Source organism: Mastomys coucha, unplaced genomic scaffold (genome assembly GCF_008632895.1).
Source record: "Mastomys coucha isolate ucsf_1 unplaced genomic scaffold, UCSF_Mcou_1 pScaffold6, whole genome shotgun sequence".
NCBI classification, from domain to species: domain Eukaryota; kingdom Metazoa; phylum Chordata; class Mammalia; order Rodentia; family Muridae; genus Mastomys; species Mastomys coucha.
In genome coordinates, this window is record NW_022196912.1 from 24,324,223 (window position 1) to 24,339,007 (window position 14,785).

At 51.3% G+C, this 14,785-nt stretch overlaps 3 protein-coding genes across 5 annotated transcripts; 2 read left to right on the forward strand and 1 right to left on the reverse strand.

Moving 5' to 3' along the window:
- Nucleotides 1-104: 104 nt before the first annotated feature.
- On the forward strand, nt 105-3,436 carry Znf513 (zinc finger protein 513). The gene is made up of 4 exons (XM_031356863.1): nt 105-433; nt 682-837; nt 1,598-2,185; nt 2,273-3,436. Exons 1-4 carry the CDS (start codon nt 379-381, stop codon nt 3,097-3,099), a joined length of 1,626 nt encoding a protein of 541 aa, XP_031212723.1. The 5' UTR covers nt 105-378; the 3' UTR covers nt 3,100-3,436.
- An 80-nt stretch (nt 3,437-3,516) lies between these two features.
- Nucleotides 3,517-9,073, reverse strand: Snx17 (sorting nexin 17). Its single transcript, XM_031356865.1, has 15 exons — nt 8,826-9,073; nt 8,350-8,424; nt 7,346-7,463; nt 6,801-6,865; nt 6,426-6,536; nt 6,241-6,331; nt 6,010-6,097; nt 5,730-5,799; nt 5,372-5,464; nt 5,070-5,273; nt 4,624-4,749; nt 4,441-4,518; nt 4,232-4,306; nt 4,097-4,138; nt 3,517-4,016 (listed from the first exon to the last, which is right to left on the reverse strand). Exons 1-15 carry the CDS (start codon nt 8,886-8,888, stop codon nt 3,903-3,905), a joined length of 1,413 nt encoding a protein of 470 aa, XP_031212725.1. The 5' UTR covers nt 8,889-9,073; the 3' UTR covers nt 3,517-3,902.
- An 83-nt stretch (nt 9,074-9,156) lies between these two features.
- On the forward strand, nt 9,157-14,785 carry Eif2b4 (eukaryotic translation initiation factor 2B subunit delta). Of its 3 annotated transcripts, none has more exons than XM_031356857.1 (13): nt 9,157-9,298; nt 9,523-9,711; nt 10,017-10,152; nt 10,470-10,676; nt 10,907-10,989; nt 11,138-11,229; nt 11,462-11,576; nt 11,743-11,819; nt 11,954-12,056; nt 12,414-12,541; nt 12,670-12,847; nt 14,280-14,460; nt 14,547-14,785. In XM_031356857.1, exons 2-13 carry the CDS (start codon nt 9,577-9,579, stop codon nt 14,744-14,746), a joined length of 1,635 nt encoding a protein of 544 aa, XP_031212717.1. In that variant the 5' UTR covers nt 9,157-9,298; nt 9,523-9,576; the 3' UTR covers nt 14,747-14,785. The 3 variants fall into 3 exon arrangements, with proteins under 3 accessions (XP_031212717.1, XP_031212718.1, XP_031212719.1); XM_031356858.1 differs by having other exon boundaries at nt 9,668-9,711; XM_031356859.1 differs by lacking the exons at nt 9,157-9,298; nt 9,523-9,711; nt 10,017-10,152; nt 10,470-10,676; nt 10,907-10,989 and having other exon boundaries at nt 11,162-11,229; nt 11,488-11,576.

Below are 14,785 nucleotides of genomic sequence, written 5' to 3' on the forward strand. Positions count from 1 at the left end.
TTACTTATTCAGCTTCTGATTGGTCGGCTAGCAGCGCCTCACAATCACTTCCTGGTCATGCTGCGGCTGCGCTCCTGTTGTACGGCCCTTGAACTACGCGTCCCGTGTGGCTCTACGGTGGCGGAAGCGGAAGCGGGTACGGAGGTACCAGCTGGTCTTCGGAGGGGGGTAGGGGGCTCCATGAATGGAAGTGGCGGCGGCGGCGGGAGCGACCTGAGCTGGGCTCCGGGGCCAGGGCCAGGGGCTGCCCAGGGCCCGCACCGGTGTATGGGGGCGACTCGTGGATCCTAAGAGCAAGGACCGACGGCTGGGCCGAACTGGGAGGGGCGGGGCCGGGCGGCCTCGGGCCGGAGGCGCGTCGGGCTGGAGCCGGTCACGATGCCCCGAAGGAAGCAAAGCCATCCACAGCCCGTGAAATGCGAGGGGGTCAAAGGTCAGGGGTCAGGGGCCTTGATCGGGGAGGAACAGGGGTGGGGTCAGTAGAGTGGGCTCAGGTCAGGGTGGAGGGGTACTCCTGAGGGTTAGGGGCGGATGATCTGGGATCTTAGCTCCCTTCCAAAGTATTAAAGGAACCTAAGGGTCATCGAGTACGGGAAGTGCAGTTCACCACAGTTGGCTCTCTGGTTCGGATTATGGCTACGGCTTGGGAGGGAGATTCCACAAGCACCCTCCCCTCTTTAGTGGATCCTGAAGATTCCTTCGACGAAGGTCCTGGGGCCCTGGTGTTGGAGAGCGATTTGCTACTAGGCCAAGATCTGGAGTTTGAAGAGGAAGAGGAAGAGGAGGAAGGTGACGGCCACAACGACCAGCTCATGGGCTTTGAGAGAGACTCTGAAGGTGTGTTTAAGGGTCGTGGGTTAAGGATTAGTGGCTATTGGTAACTCAAGCCCTGTAGAAGGCGGTGCCAGCGACCAAAACACCACTCTTTCTACAACCTAGAACTCTGTAAAGGTCTCTCAGCAGCATCATTTCGCTGAGGTGAAGTTCTGGGTCTGGGCTAAAGGTGATGTGAATACAAGGGTGGGTAACCCCATTTCTTATGTGCACCTCAAGAGGTTCATGGAAGGGAATTATTTAAATAAGCTACTCTTAAAACTCTTTTTGACCAGTAGCAGCAGATCCTTTTTGTACTGAGGTTTCAGTTTCTACCCGTAAGTCTCTCACTTATTTCTTGGGCATTTTTTAAAGTCAGAGAAAAACCATATAGAAGAATCTGCCCTTTCTGTGTAATTTGCACTACATTGTTCCCACTTTTTCCCAATTGTGCCTACTTGAGGCTTTCATTTCATAATAAGCCTTATATAAAAAGGAACCTTACTAAACCAGAGCTTACAAAAAAAGATCTCGGGGTCTTTGTATTTTTACTTACCTCAAGAATTAATGTTGCTTCACATCAGCCTGCACCCCATTTCAAGCTCGTGATATTTTCCATTTGTTGGAAATGATATGTCAGCCTTAGTGTTAGTAACTAGGCTCGGAGAGGTAGAACTACATCGGGGATGAGGCAGAATAAGTGGGTCTACATGTGAGAAATGAGACTTTGGAACTCAGCCTTGAGCCATGTTGACGGTTTTTTTCCGTACATCTGTTTCACCAGGAGACTCTCAAGGGGCCAGACCTGGACTTCCCTATGGGCTGAGTGACGACGAGTCTGGGGGTGGCCGCGCACTAAGTGCGGAGAGTGAAGTTGAGGAGCCAGCAAGGGGTCCAGGGGAGGCCAGGGGTGAGAGGCCAGGCCCAGCCTGTCAGCTGTGTGGGGGGCCGACAGGTGAGGGGCCGTGTTGTGGGGCAGGAGGGCCGGGTGGGGGGCCCCCGCTGCCCCCACGGCTACTGTACTCATGCCGGCTCTGCGCCTTCGTGTCCCACTACTCGAGCCACCTGAAGCGGCACATGCAGACACACAGCGGGGAGAAGCCGTTCCGCTGTGGCCGCTGCCCCTACGCCTCAGCCCAGCTCGTCAACCTGACACGACATACCCGCACCCATACTGGCGAGAAGCCCTACCGCTGTCCCCACTGCCCCTTTGCCTGCAGCAGCCTGGGCAACCTGAGGCGGCATCAGCGTACCCACACAGGGCCTCCCACTCCTCCCTGCCCAACCTGTGGCTTTCGATGCTGTGCTCCACGACCAACCCGGCCTCCCAGTCCCACAGAGCAGGAGGGGACAATGCCCCGGCGATCAGAAGGTAAAAAGAACACCAGAGATCTTAGGACATGGGTAGGTAGCATTAGGGACACTTGGATTAATGGCCCGTATCTCATTGTTCCCACAGATGCTCTGATCCTTCCAGACTTGAGTCTCCATGTACCACCAGGTGGTGCCAGTTTCCTGCCAGACTGTGGGCAGTTGCGGGGTGAAGGGGAGGGTTTATGTGGAACTGGATCAGAACCACTGCCAGAGCTGCTGTTCCCTTGGACCTGCCGGGGCTGTGGACAAGAACTGGAGGAGGGTGAGGGCAGCAGGTTGGGAACTGCCATGTGTGGGCGATGCATGCGAGGGGAGGCAGGAGGGGGTGCCAGTGGGGGACCCCAGGGCCCGAGTGACAAAGGCTTTGCCTGTAGTTTATGCCCCTTTGCCACTCACTACCCCAACCACCTGGCTCGGCACATGAAGACTCACAGTGGTGAGAAACCCTTCCGTTGTGCCCGCTGTCCATATGCCTCTGCTCATCTGGATAACCTGAAACGGCACCAGCGAGTCCACACAGGAGAAAAGCCCTACAAGTGCCCCCTCTGTCCGTATGCCTGTGGCAACCTGGCCAACCTCAAGCGTCATGGTCGCATCCACTCTGGTGACAAACCTTTTCGGTGTAGCCTTTGCAACTACAGCTGCAACCAGAGCATGAACCTCAAACGTCATATGCTGCGACACACGGGCGAGAAGCCCTTCCGCTGTGCCACCTGCGCCTACACCACAGGCCACTGGGACAACTACAAGCGTCATCAGAAGGTGCATGGCCATGGTGGAGCAGGAGGGCCTGGTCTCTCTGCCCCTGAGGGCTGGGCCCCACCTCATAGCCCACCCTCTGTTTTGAGCACTCGGGGTCCAGCAGCCCTGGGTGCTACTGGTAGCAGGGCTCTTCACTCAGACTCTCCTTGAACTAGGTTCTTTTACATGGGGCCCTAGGAATTAGCCCTACACCTCCTGCATTTTATACAAATGGACTAGAAACCACCTTTCCCTTTCTCCCCCGCTGGTCAGGGGCTCCACACAGACTAACCTAGGCACTATATGGACCAGCCTGAATCCCATGGTCAGGGGGCCATATAGACCAGGGGGCCTTGTCTTAGCCCATGTACCAGATGAGCTAAGTGATTAGGACCTTGGATTCACCGCCATTGCTCCCAGGGGCCACGGATGAACTGGTTGGGAGCTGCCCAGCCTTTTACTGTTTTAACTTATTTCAGTGCTTTATAATAAAGGAAACACTAACAGAGCCATGTCTATGCTGAATTGGCAATGGCAACTATTTAGGTCTTACCCCTTGTGACAGGGCCAGTGAGAGGGAACCAAAGGTAGGCGGCAATCAGGCTGTGTTTAATGATGGGGCTGTTCAGACCGTTCACAGACCTCTGCCCATGGCCTGGCCCTGAAAAGCCAGAAGCAATCCATGGAGTGCTATAGTTCCTCTCCAAGGCAGGTAGCCACGGTCCCTTGAACTTTGTGCAAAATACTAAATGCTAATTTGGCATCAAGGGCTAGCTCTGAAAAAGAGACAATGATCTGTGTAGCCAGCCCAGGAAAGGGAAGGGAAGGTACAGTACGGTTAGGAGGCCCCTGGCCAAGAGGAACAGGAGAAGTAGGAAGGGAGTAGGAAAAGACTCCCCTAACTTGGGAGCATAGGCACAGGGCAAGTTTGTATAAATCTCTCAGGTAGAGGGCAGACATCCAGGCAGCTGAGATTACAGATCCTCATCTCCAATGCCCTCGAAGGCGAAATTGCCGTGGACGGCACTGGCACTGGCATCTGTGCTGGGACTGCCAATCCCTCGCAAGCTCACAGCACTCAGTTTACTCTGTAACAGAGGTGGGAGGAGGGTCAGAGGGTGGCAGTCTGTGAGGCCCTACAGGCAACCTCACCAACCCTGTAACTCACTGAGAGTTTGACCATGGATTCCCGGCTGGCGTCTGGTGACTCCTGCAGGGAAGGAGGCAGAACAGTTAGATTTAGGAGCAAAGAGAAGGCAAGGCTGAGCTGGGAGCCAAAGGTGTTAACTGACAATTAACTTACGAGCAATGGTGGGGACTTCACTGCTTGCTGGCTGTCTGAACGTCTCAGGGTGCCCCCCACCCGCCGACGCAGCATCTGAGGACAGATTGATAAAGACAGGAAAATTCACTTCAGAGCCCAACCACTTCCCGATCCTCCCAAGAGAAACCTTATTCCTAGGACAAATCAGGAGAGCACAGCCACTCAGCTGCTCAGTCTCTGTCAATTACCTTCCTGATACTGCCCCCAGATTTCTTCACCATCAGCTCATCTACCATGGACTGCAGGCAGATGCTCATCATGATAGCCTGAGGGTAAGAAGAAGGCTCAGTCTGACTAGACAAGTCATCCCCACCCAAGCCTAGACTTGGGGACCTGAAGGCTCCATAAGAGCTCCGAGGGTGGGCTCATACCTGTGGGCTGGTGATGGTGACCCATTGTAACCGGTCCTTGCTCATGAGGTATTCAAAAGCCAGTTCCAGGCGCACCTCACCCCGACCCCGGCTTGGACTGCTTGTGCCCCCACTGGGGAGTGGCACCTAGAAGAGGAATAGGGTTCAGGCTGAATTCATCTCTGTCAAGTTGTGGGACCTCTGCAGCCTGGAAGCTTACGGCTTGTCAGATCTCCATCTCAAAATGCCTCCCATCGTTCTGACTTTCTCTGGGAAGTCAGCCACACAGGCATCAAAGTGCAGATAGCCAGAGTTTGGGCCAGCCACAAGAACTGAGAAAAGCCCAGTCACAGAAGAAGGCCAACACCAGCCATTGGAAAGCTGAGGTGGGAGGTTCATGAGTTCCAAGACAACTGGGCTATACAGTTCCAGGCCAGTAATAGGAACATAACTAGAAAGAAACTCACAGAGGAGGTGACCCGCCAGCATCGCATTCGGGTAACCCGGAAGGAGCCTTCACGGAGTTGCTGGCCCGGTAGTCGCAGCTGGAGACTGAGCTCACTGTTGCCTGCACTGACCACAACAGGGCAATCCTTTTCTGGAAAGTCAGCCACACAGGCATCAAAGCGCAGATAGCCATAGTGCCGCAGAGTTTGGGCCAGCCGCAAGAACTGAAAAATGGTTACCAGGTGTGCTTAGTTACAAGATCTGCAGGGAGTAGCTCAGAGCTAGTAACCCTTGCAGGGAGACAAAGGAGAAAACTGCGCACCTCCTTTTTTGAGACCTTCTCTTGTAAAGATTTGAGCTGCCGGTGCTGCTCTTTGGTAACCAGGATCCAGCCATGCTCAATGTCTGACACCGTCTACATACAGTGGAGACAATGAATGGAAAGTTGGGGGTCCCAGTTAGTGCTTCCAGTGAAGTGATCCAAGCATGCTCTGTCAGCACCGCTGAGAGCTAACTGCAGTGAGACCTTGACCTTATCAGTTGACAGAGTCAGTGTCAGGACCTTGGACCGTGTTCTAGGAACTTCCTCACAAAATGGGAACCAGTCGTGGAGTTTTCTTGGGAAAGTGGAATACCAGAGTCTCTTTAGGGCAAGGGTTCTGAGGCAGCTCCAAACTCACCTGTGCATAAAGCAGGTTCAGGCCAACCCGGTTCTCCATGACATCGTCGTCATAGGCAGAGTCCCAGTAACTGAGGCCAAAAGGTGGAAATGGGTAATGGGGCTAAGCAAAAGTAGATTGGAAAATGGGCAAGCAAACAATTGCAACTATGGGTAATTAATGGTGGAACAGTAGGAGAGGGGTGGGAGGTGTAGGGACAGCATCCACTGCTGTTCCCTTGGCAAGATAAAGCTACTTCATCCAGCCCATGCCCTCTCCTGCTTTAAGGCTCAGCTCTGACCTCTTTCTGAGCACAATCTTATACTCTTGACTCCGAAGACTGGTGACAGATACATAAGGCAGCTCAAACTCCTGCAGCTTCCGTACAACTACAGATTAAAAAAGGGAACAAGGAACGTGTGATCAGACTAAAGAGGAAGGAAAGCCATGGACGTGCTGGGAGGAAATGTCCCATTCTGACATCAGGAACTCACTGCCTGAAGCGCAAGCAGTAAAGGCCAGCGACACTCACAAGAAAAGGCTCCATCTTCTTTTTCTCGAACAAGGAAGAGACTAAAATATCCAATCAAGTCATCTGGAAGATCCAGCTTTGCAGCCACAGCCTAGGAACAGGAAGTACAACTTAACCAACCAGCTATTTTAGTACAGAACCTAGTGTACCCTGGGCACTTGGGCTGTCTTCAACAAGCACCTCACCTCCAGGACGTCTTCTGTCTGGTCAGAAGTTAGCACACTGACCAGAACCTTCTGGCCATTGCTGAGCAGCACTTCCAGGGAAACCTCTTCTGTAGGGACCTGCTGGGTCTCCTGTATGGACAAAGGAGGTGGGGGAGGGGGCACTGCCTTGTTAATGGAGGTCTAGGGTCCAGCTCAGATGCACCCCACTTTCCTAACTCCCTCTGGTATCATCCTTAAATAAAGGCTGGCCTTTTCTTGACTTCAGTGGTACAGTAGAAGGTTTGTTCCATTTTTTTAAAAAAAAACCAAAGGTACCAGGAAATAACCGTTCAATTAAAATGACATGGTCCTTCATTAGGTCCTCTCAAATATGGGTTCTACCCAAAGCCTTACCTGTTGGGCCCGACGTAGAAAGCTATTAAAGGTCTCACTGCTCCCAAGCAACGGGTCTTGCCGAACTGTGGGGTCAAGAGAACAAATTCTAGTAACTTAAGACTCACACTCTTGGCTTCCCCGCCCAAGTCCTCGTCGTTGTATGTCCCCCAACCCCATTTCCTGGGCTGCCGGTGGCCTGCCACACCCCCAGCTGGCCTCACCTCACACACTGTTTGCATAAATTCTTCACCTGCCCCACCCTTGGCTGCCATCTAGTTGAGTCCAGTCTACAGAACTAGGGAAATAACAATGATGTTAATCTAAAGCACATCAGATGCAAAGTTCTCCCCACAAATTACTCTTAATTCTAGTATTACACTAGTATATCTCATAGAGATAAATTTCCACATTGCTTCACTAATATGGAAACTTTAAAAATGCTGGTTAAATAACACAAGAGACTTCCTAAATCTAACCTTTAAGATGGGGCATTTGACAGAGCCACCTGATTTAATCTCTCCCTGAGGCTCTCAAACCAGCCTAGAGTTCATCCACACACTCACCAGCTTGCATGTACTTCTCTAACTGCTCTCTCCTCTGTTCTACCTCTGCAGGGGTCAAAGAGAAAAGCTTCTTTGGGGGGAATGCAGGAAGCACATTGGCCCCATACTCCTTCCGAAGCTATGTAGAGAAAGAGATACAATTCTTCACATAAACCCAGGAACTGAGAGGTGACAACTGAGATTCACCCAAGTCCTCCTGGGTTCCTGTAACAACTCTTAAAAGTCATGTGACAAAAGATGACTTTGACAGAGTCAGGACCCCCAAGGGTCTTAGGTATAAATTCTTGTATGTGTTAATGTGTATGAGCACCTTCACATTATGGGGTGGGTTTTCATAGAGTCTGGGAGCCCTTTGATTTATATAGCAAGACTGTTCAGTAGAGAACATTTATAGGGAACACTTATGTGCACAAATAATAAAGTCATAGTATACTCAGTGTGTTGAAGGGACTTTGCTGATCTAAGAATCTATTTTTCATCCGGAGAAACTGAGACCCGAAGAAATTAGGTAACTTGCTCAGGACTGACAGCTAGTAGAAACAAGGCTCTCTAGAGACTTAAATACAGAGCTCACTATCTGGTGAGGAAGGGATACATTGCATCAGTGGTACATGGCCACTGAACATCTTATACACTGAAGAGACCAAGAACACACAAATCAGTGAAATCAGTGAATGGTTTGTATTAATAGGGGGAAAGAATTTCCAAGGTATAGCTTAGGTGACAGAAGGGATGTGCTTTAGCTAGCAGGGTTCAGTTTTTCCATGCAGGGGCAAAGGATGAAAAACCAGACAGCTCAGAGAAGGAAGGATGTGTGAATATAGAGAAGAGCAGGAACTGTAAGAGACAAGCTGCTCAGAGTTTCCGGAAGTGTCTGTCACGCTAACAAAGTCCACCTTCCACTGTAGCAGTGATTATAGGGTGATGTAATGAAAGGGGATTAATGACCATGGGTATGGAAGGGCTTGAAGCTTTATCTATCTAGACAGGGGTGCTATTCCCACCTGCTCGTGCAGCCCCAGAAGCTGGCTGTAGCGCACCCGACAGTGCAGGACTCCATTCACGTGAATGTTATAGGCCTGAGGACACAAAAGCAGGCAAACATCTCAGGGTCGACGTCCAAACCACCTCTTGCCCCAGAAACCTGTCCGGAAATTGCACTGACAGATCGGTCTGCGCAACGCCCCGAGACTTCTCGGGATTTCCCCAGGACCGGGTTCCAAGCAGAAGGCCCAGTCCAGAGGAAACTCGGGCGCTTGTGCGGCAGTATCCCTACCGCAGATGACAGTAATGCCCACCACCAGAGCAGTCGCGGCCTGTCCAGGGAGAGCAATCGCCCAAAGAACCTATTGGAGCTCGGGTTGACTTCAGTATGAAGCTGAGACATGAGATGCCTTCAGCTGAGGGTCGAAGGCTGGAGGCCGCTCCGAGAGCTCTGGCCCGTTATCCCCGCCCCGGCCCAGCTCTAGCAGCTCCTCACCACGTAGGCGGAGCCGCCGCTGTCCCCGCTGCGGGACTCCGTTTCCGGAATGGAAAAGTGCATGTTCCCTAAGGCAGAGCTCCGTGCTACCAGCGCCGCAGTGGCTCTGCTCGCTAGCCTCCTCCACTCAGCGCGTCTCCGCAGCCCAGCTCGCCATTTTGGTGGGCCTGAACTCGGAGGTGGGAAGGCTGTAGGACGTCGGCTCAGCGAGCTGCAACCTCAGCATGCTGGGAGCTGTAGTCGAGGGCCGGAGACTCTCCTAATTGAGAACCCAACATGCTTTGGTCCTCTCCGCGACCCGTAGTCCGGGGCGGGACGCAGTGCACGCCGGAAGTTGTAGTCCGCTGGGTATTGACTCCGCGGGAGGAGTCAGGGAAGCCAGCAGCCCAGGTGGCGCTGTAGTGTGAGTGACCTCGGCGGGAGGAGCCTAGGACCCACAGTCATGGCTGCGGTGGCGGTGGCCGTTCGCGAAGGTGAGTGAAGGGCTAGATGCACCAAGTGGTAGAAGAGCAGATGAGCACTGGATCTCTCTGGTGCAGGGTACCGAGCATTTTGGGGCCTTGCCGCTGGGTTTCTGCGCATCGGGGGACTCTGGTTTACAAGATCTAGGGCGCAGCCGGGTGCTGCTTGCCGGCTGTTCTCAGAAGGGTGACTGACCCTTTTCCTCCCCCGCCTGCCCTTTGATCCTGCCGCGCAGTGCGTCCCCACGCGGATCCCGGAGCGCCTCGCGCCCGGCAGCCGAGCTGTGGTCATGCCAACCCAGCAGCCAGCTGCGCCGACGAGTCTCCCCAAGTCCTCCCGGAGCCTCTCTGGCTCACTCTGTGCCCTGTTTTCTGATGCAGAATCGAGATCCGAGATGAAGACCGAACTCTCTCCTCGGCCCGGGGTAAGTGAGGGAGAGAGACCTCCCAAGTCGCCTGTCAAGAGCTACACAGAAAGCCGTGTCACCTTCATTCGGCCCCATCTCCCACCCTTTTCAGTTCATCTCTTAGTAGAACTAGGAGATTTTACAGACCTTAACAGTGTGTGACTATGACTCTGAAGAAGTTTCTCTCTTTACTTATGTAGACTTGTAATAGAAGTCAGAGAGTGTTAGAAACTTAACCTGGTGGGAATCTAGTAAGCATCCAGTATCGTTGATACACCTTTGGAATTGCCTGGGGTAGAGCAGTTGCCGTGTCTGTGTCTCAGGCAGCCGGGCGGGAGTTGACCCAAGAAGAGAAGCTTCAGCTTCGTAAAGAAAAGAAACAGCAGAAGAAGAAACGGAAGGAGGAAAAGGGAGCAGACCAAGAAATTGGCTCTGCTGTATCTGCAGCTCAACGTCAAGGTGCGGGGACTCTTTAAAAGTCTGGGGGTAGGATGCTGGTTGAGGGATTTGCAAAGGGAGATAGAACAAAGTTGATTTGAGCAAGTACAAAAAAGGTTACTTGGAAGAGGCAGAGCCAGGTGATAGTGGCTGGTGGTGGCTCACAGCACACCTTTTAACCCCAGCACTAAGGAGGCAGAGACAGGTGAATCTCTGGTGAATTCCAGCCTCAGTCAAAAAAGGAAAAAAAAAATAGATAAGGTAAAAGGTAGACTTTGGTTGGGGCAAAGAGATCACCATCCTAGGGCTTGGGCACCTCTTCCCTCTGTCTTTCATAGACCCAATCAGAGAACACCCAGGACCTGGTAGTCAGTTGGGAGGTACTGCTGGGGAGAAACTTCCAGCTGGCCGGAGTAAGGCAGAACTTCGAGCCGAAAGGAGAGCCAAACAGGAGGCAGAACGGGCCCTGAAACAGGCAAGAAAAGGGGAACAAGGAGGCCCCCCTCCTCAGGCCTGCCCCAGCACAGCTGGAGAAGCCACCTCAGGTATCTATCTCCTCTTCATGTTCACACTCCAGTTACCCCAATTCTCCTGCCAACACGGGCTCCCATGCTTTCCTTGGGAGACAGAGTTTACAGTTTTTCTGTGAACTCCATCTCTGCCCTTGTTGTGACTCCCCCAGCTCTGTCTTCCCACTCCGTGCAAGCCATGCTGTCCCCTACATACTGATCATATTACCTCTCTCGAGTCTTGAAAGCATCTCCTTAACTTTCAGGAGGGAAACGTGTCCCCGAGCACACCCAGGCTGATGACCCCACACTTCTGAGGAGGCTCCTTAGAAAGCCAGATCGACAACAGGTAGGAAGTGGGTTTGGTACCTGGAGAACTGCCCTGGGCAAAGAACAGGTCTGGAAAAGCTCTGACCCCCAGAGTACTGGGGTCAAAGAATGTGTTTACCTCATTTCCCACCTAGTCCTGTTTGATTACTTCCTCTTGTTTCGTCTAGGTTCCTACACGAAAGGATTACGGATCCAAAGTCAGTCTCTTCTCCCACCTACCCCAGTACAGCAGACAAAGCTCCTTGACCCAGTACATGAGGTAGGATCTTGGCGTCGTAACTTTTAAGTCTGAGAAGAGATTAAGGAACTCAGTGTTAAAAGTAACTGGAACTTTGAGATGGGATGTGTGGGTGGGTGGGGTACAAACTCAAGGCAAAGGTGCAGGAAATGGGGGAGCTCCTGCTAGTGAAGGCAGGTCCTTCTCAGGAAGGGCAGGGACCAAGAGGTACTCAAGTTCCCTTAAAAAGTATGTGACACCGCCATCCCATCAGCATCCCATCCTCTGTGATCCACCCAGCCATGGTGCGACTCGGTCTGCAGTACTCCCAGGGCCTTGTCAGTGGCTCCAATGCCCGGTGCATCGCACTGCTTCACGCCCTGCAGCAGGTACGTCCAATTCTATTCTCTGTGACCCTAAGGCTGCCCCAGCATGATGGTCCTCTCTGGGACAAAGAAGCAATGACTCTCACAATCTGAACACTTCCCTAGCAAATGAAGCTTGTCTCTGTCTCGTATTAGAGACCTTCCTTAAGAGGCATTTTGTATTCTCTAGGTGATTCAGGATTACACAACACCTCCCAGTGAGGAACTCTCCAGGGATCTTGTAAATAAACTAAAACCCTACATCAGGTGAGCACAGTCATGCAGGTCCATTTGCACCTTACCTGGTGGTTCTTTCTGATGCCCTTCTCTACTTTCATCTTGCTCTTTCTCTCTCTTTAAGTCCTAACCAGTTGCACAAACCTGAGGTATTGTTGTTGCAGCTTCCTGACCCAGTGCCGCCCCATGTCGGCAAGTATGTGCAACGCCATCAAGTTCCTTAACAAGGAGGTCACTGGCATGAGCAGTTCCAAGCGGGAAGAGGAGGTGATGAAGGATTCTGGGAGTGGGAAAGGCATGCACCTGTGATTAGGAGAAGCTGCATGTTCTGACCTCCCAGTAGACATGTATGGACATGCTACAGGACTTAATCATGGCTTAGGGAAGCACTTAAGCACTTGCACACAGACCCATTGTTAAATATGCGCATGCAAGCAAATGTCATAAAACAGTCTATGTCATCCGGGCTGGCCTAGAGATCAATAAATGGGCCAAGTTGGCCTCGAATTCAGAGATTCCCCCTTGTTTCCTGAGTGCTGGGATCAAAGGTGTGTGCCACCATGCTTGGCATGTATGGCATGCCAACCAGAGAGTGAACTGCATCCATGTTCTCTCAACATTTAGGCCAAGTCAGAACTTAGGGAAGCCATCGATCGGTATGTGCAAGAGAAGATTGTGCTTGCAGCTCAGGCAATCTCACGATTTGCTTCTAAGAAGATCAGTAACGGGGACGTGATCCTGGTGTATGGATGGTATGGTCAACACCCGAGTGACAAAACTGGGGAGGGTGACGTCAGAAGAAAAGGCTGCCCTTGCCTTTGCAGACAGGCTGGCTATCAGCCAGTCACGTTAATAACATCTCTTTTCCATCCGTACCTAGCTCATCTCTGGTATCAAGAATTCTCCAAGAGGCCTGGGTCGAGGGCAGGCGGTTTCGGGTGGTGGTGGTAGACAGCCGGCCCCGACTGGAAGGAAGGCATATGCTTCACTCTCTTGTCCGTGCTGGGATCCCTACCTCCTATCTGCTGATTCCTGCAGCCTCCTATGTGCTCCCAGAGGTGAGGGTTCTCACAGGAAAAGAATATCAGAGAAAAAGAGAATGATATAGTAACACCAGCATAATAGTCTTACCTTTTGTTCTTTTTTTTTTTTTCATTTATTTATTGTGACAGGGAATACTGAGGGTGCTGGGGGGTGAGGTTAGGCAAAGGCAGTGTGCCCCGTTACTATGTGGAAGTCAGGAGACCATTCAGAAGAGTCAGTTCTTTTTCTCTTTTCTTTCTTTCTCTTTCTCTCTTTTTGTTTTGGTTTGGTTTGGTTTTGGTTTTTTGGTTTATTGTTGTTTTGTTGAGACAAGGTTTCTTTGTACACAAGTCCTGTAGTCCTGGCTGTCCTAGAGCTTGATTTGTAGACCAGGCTGGCCTTGAACTCACAAGAAATCACCTGCCACCATACACGACTGAATCAGTTCTTTCTTTCCACCATTTATGTCCTGAGGATAGAAATTCAGAATGGCAGGCTCCACAGTGACTTTACCCAGTGAGCCACCTCAGTGGCCCTTACCTCTTATTTATTTATGTATTTGATTGTTTATTTATGTTTTGGGGAGATAGGGTACTCGGCGTAGCCTTTTTGTGGGGGGAGGAGAGGAGTCAAAAGATTCATTGTGTAGTCTTGGCTGGCCTGAAATCCACAGGGATCTGCCTGTCTTTTCTTCCCAAATACTGGGATCAAAGGTGTGAGCCACCACACCAAACACTTATCCTTACTAGGAAGAAGCAACTAAGCTTCTGGGGGCAGCATTCAGGAGGCAGAGGCAGGCGGATCTCTGAGTTCGAGGCCAGCCTGGTCTACAGAGTAAGTTCCAGGACAGCCAGGGCTACACAGGGAAACCCTGTCTCAAAAAGCCAACAGATATGGCTGGTGAGATAGCTCAACCAGTAAAGAGCTTAACTACTGGCTGTTCTTCCAGAGGTCATGAGTTCAACCACATGGTGGCTCATGACTATCTATAAGGCAATCTGATGCCTTCTTCTGGCATTTGGGTGCACGTGCAGCAGAGCACTAAATTAATTAATTAATTAATTAATGTAATACATAAATAAATAAATTCTTTCTTAAAAAAGAGAGAAAGAAAAAGCAACTGAGCCGGGCAGTGGTGGCGCACGCCTTTAATCTCAGCACTTGGGAGGCAGATGTAGGTGGATTTCTGAGTTCGAGACTAGCCTGGTCTACAGAGTGAGTACCAGGACAGCCAGGGCTACACAAAGAAACCCTGTCGAACATTATATTAAAGTAGCAGCCATTAATAGGAATAGGCAGTTTTACTGTTCTGTGATGATAAAAGATGGCAAGCTATTTTCTAAGAGCAGCCAGCGAGGTTTGTTGCTTACTATTGCTGTGCTGGGCAGAAGTGGGGAACTTTAGTATATACTGAATTACATGACTTTTTGTTTTCCATTTCCACACTAAACTGTTTAAAACAAACAGGTTTCTAAGGTGCTATTGGGAGCTCATGCACTCCTGGCCAATGGATCTGTGATGTCTCGGGTAGGGACAGCACAGTTGGCCCTGGTGGCTCGCGCTCATAACGTTCCAGTACTGGTCTGCTGTGAAACATACAAGTTCTGTGAACGTGTACAGACTGATGCCTTTGTCTCCAATGAGCTAGGTAAGCAGAGCAGAAAGGAGACAGGGTGGAGAGATTAACCACGCTCTCTTTTCTAAAAGGATGTTGACGCCCACTTCTCATTGCAGATGATCCTGATGATCTCCAGTGTAGGCGGGGAGACCAGGTGGCCCTGGCTAACTGGCAGAACCACCCATCACTCCGGTTGTTGAATCTGGTCTATGATGTGACTCCCCCTGAGCTCGTGGATCTGGTGATCACAGAGTTGGGCATGATCCCTTGCAGTTCTGTGCCTGTTGTCCTTCGAGTCAAGAGCAGTGACCAGTGAAAGGGAACAGGGGTCAATAAAAAACTTACTCCCTACTCC

Bases quoted from the DNA above. Each gene is read 5' to 3' on its own strand.
- Snx17 (XM_031356865.1), bottom strand. From the start codon at position 8,888: ATGCACTTTTCCATTCCGGAAACGGAGTCCCGCAGCGGGGACAGCGGC. The intron at 5,800-6,009 runs GTCAGAGCTGAG...TTTTGGCCTCAG, and splicing joins AAGATTGTGCTCAGAAAGAG to TTACTGGGACTCTGCCTATG. The intron at 4,139-4,231 runs GTAAGTTAATTG...CCTTCCCTGCAG, and splicing joins TGAAGTCCCCACCATTGCTC to GAGTCACCAGACGCCAGCCG.
- Znf513 (XM_031356863.1), top strand. From the start codon at position 379: ATGCCCCGAAGGAAGCAAAGCCATCCACAGCCCGTGAAATGCGAGGGG. The intron at 838-1,597 runs GTGTGTTTAAGG...CTGTTTCACCAG, and splicing joins CTTTGAGAGAGACTCTGAAG to GAGACTCTCAAGGGGCCAGA. The intron at 2,186-2,272 runs GTAAAAAGAACA...TTGTTCCCACAG, and splicing joins AATGCCCCGGCGATCAGAAG to ATGCTCTGATCCTTCCAGAC.
- Eif2b4 (XM_031356857.1), top strand. From the start codon at position 9,577: ATGCCAACCCAGCAGCCAGCTGCGCCGACGAGTCTCCCCAAGTCCTCC. The intron at 10,153-10,469 runs GTGCGGGGACTC...TGTCTTTCATAG, and splicing joins ATCTGCAGCTCAACGTCAAG to ACCCAATCAGAGAACACCCA. The intron at 12,057-12,413 runs GTGATGAAGGAT...CTCAACATTTAG, and splicing joins GTTCCAAGCGGGAAGAGGAG to GCCAAGTCAGAACTTAGGGA.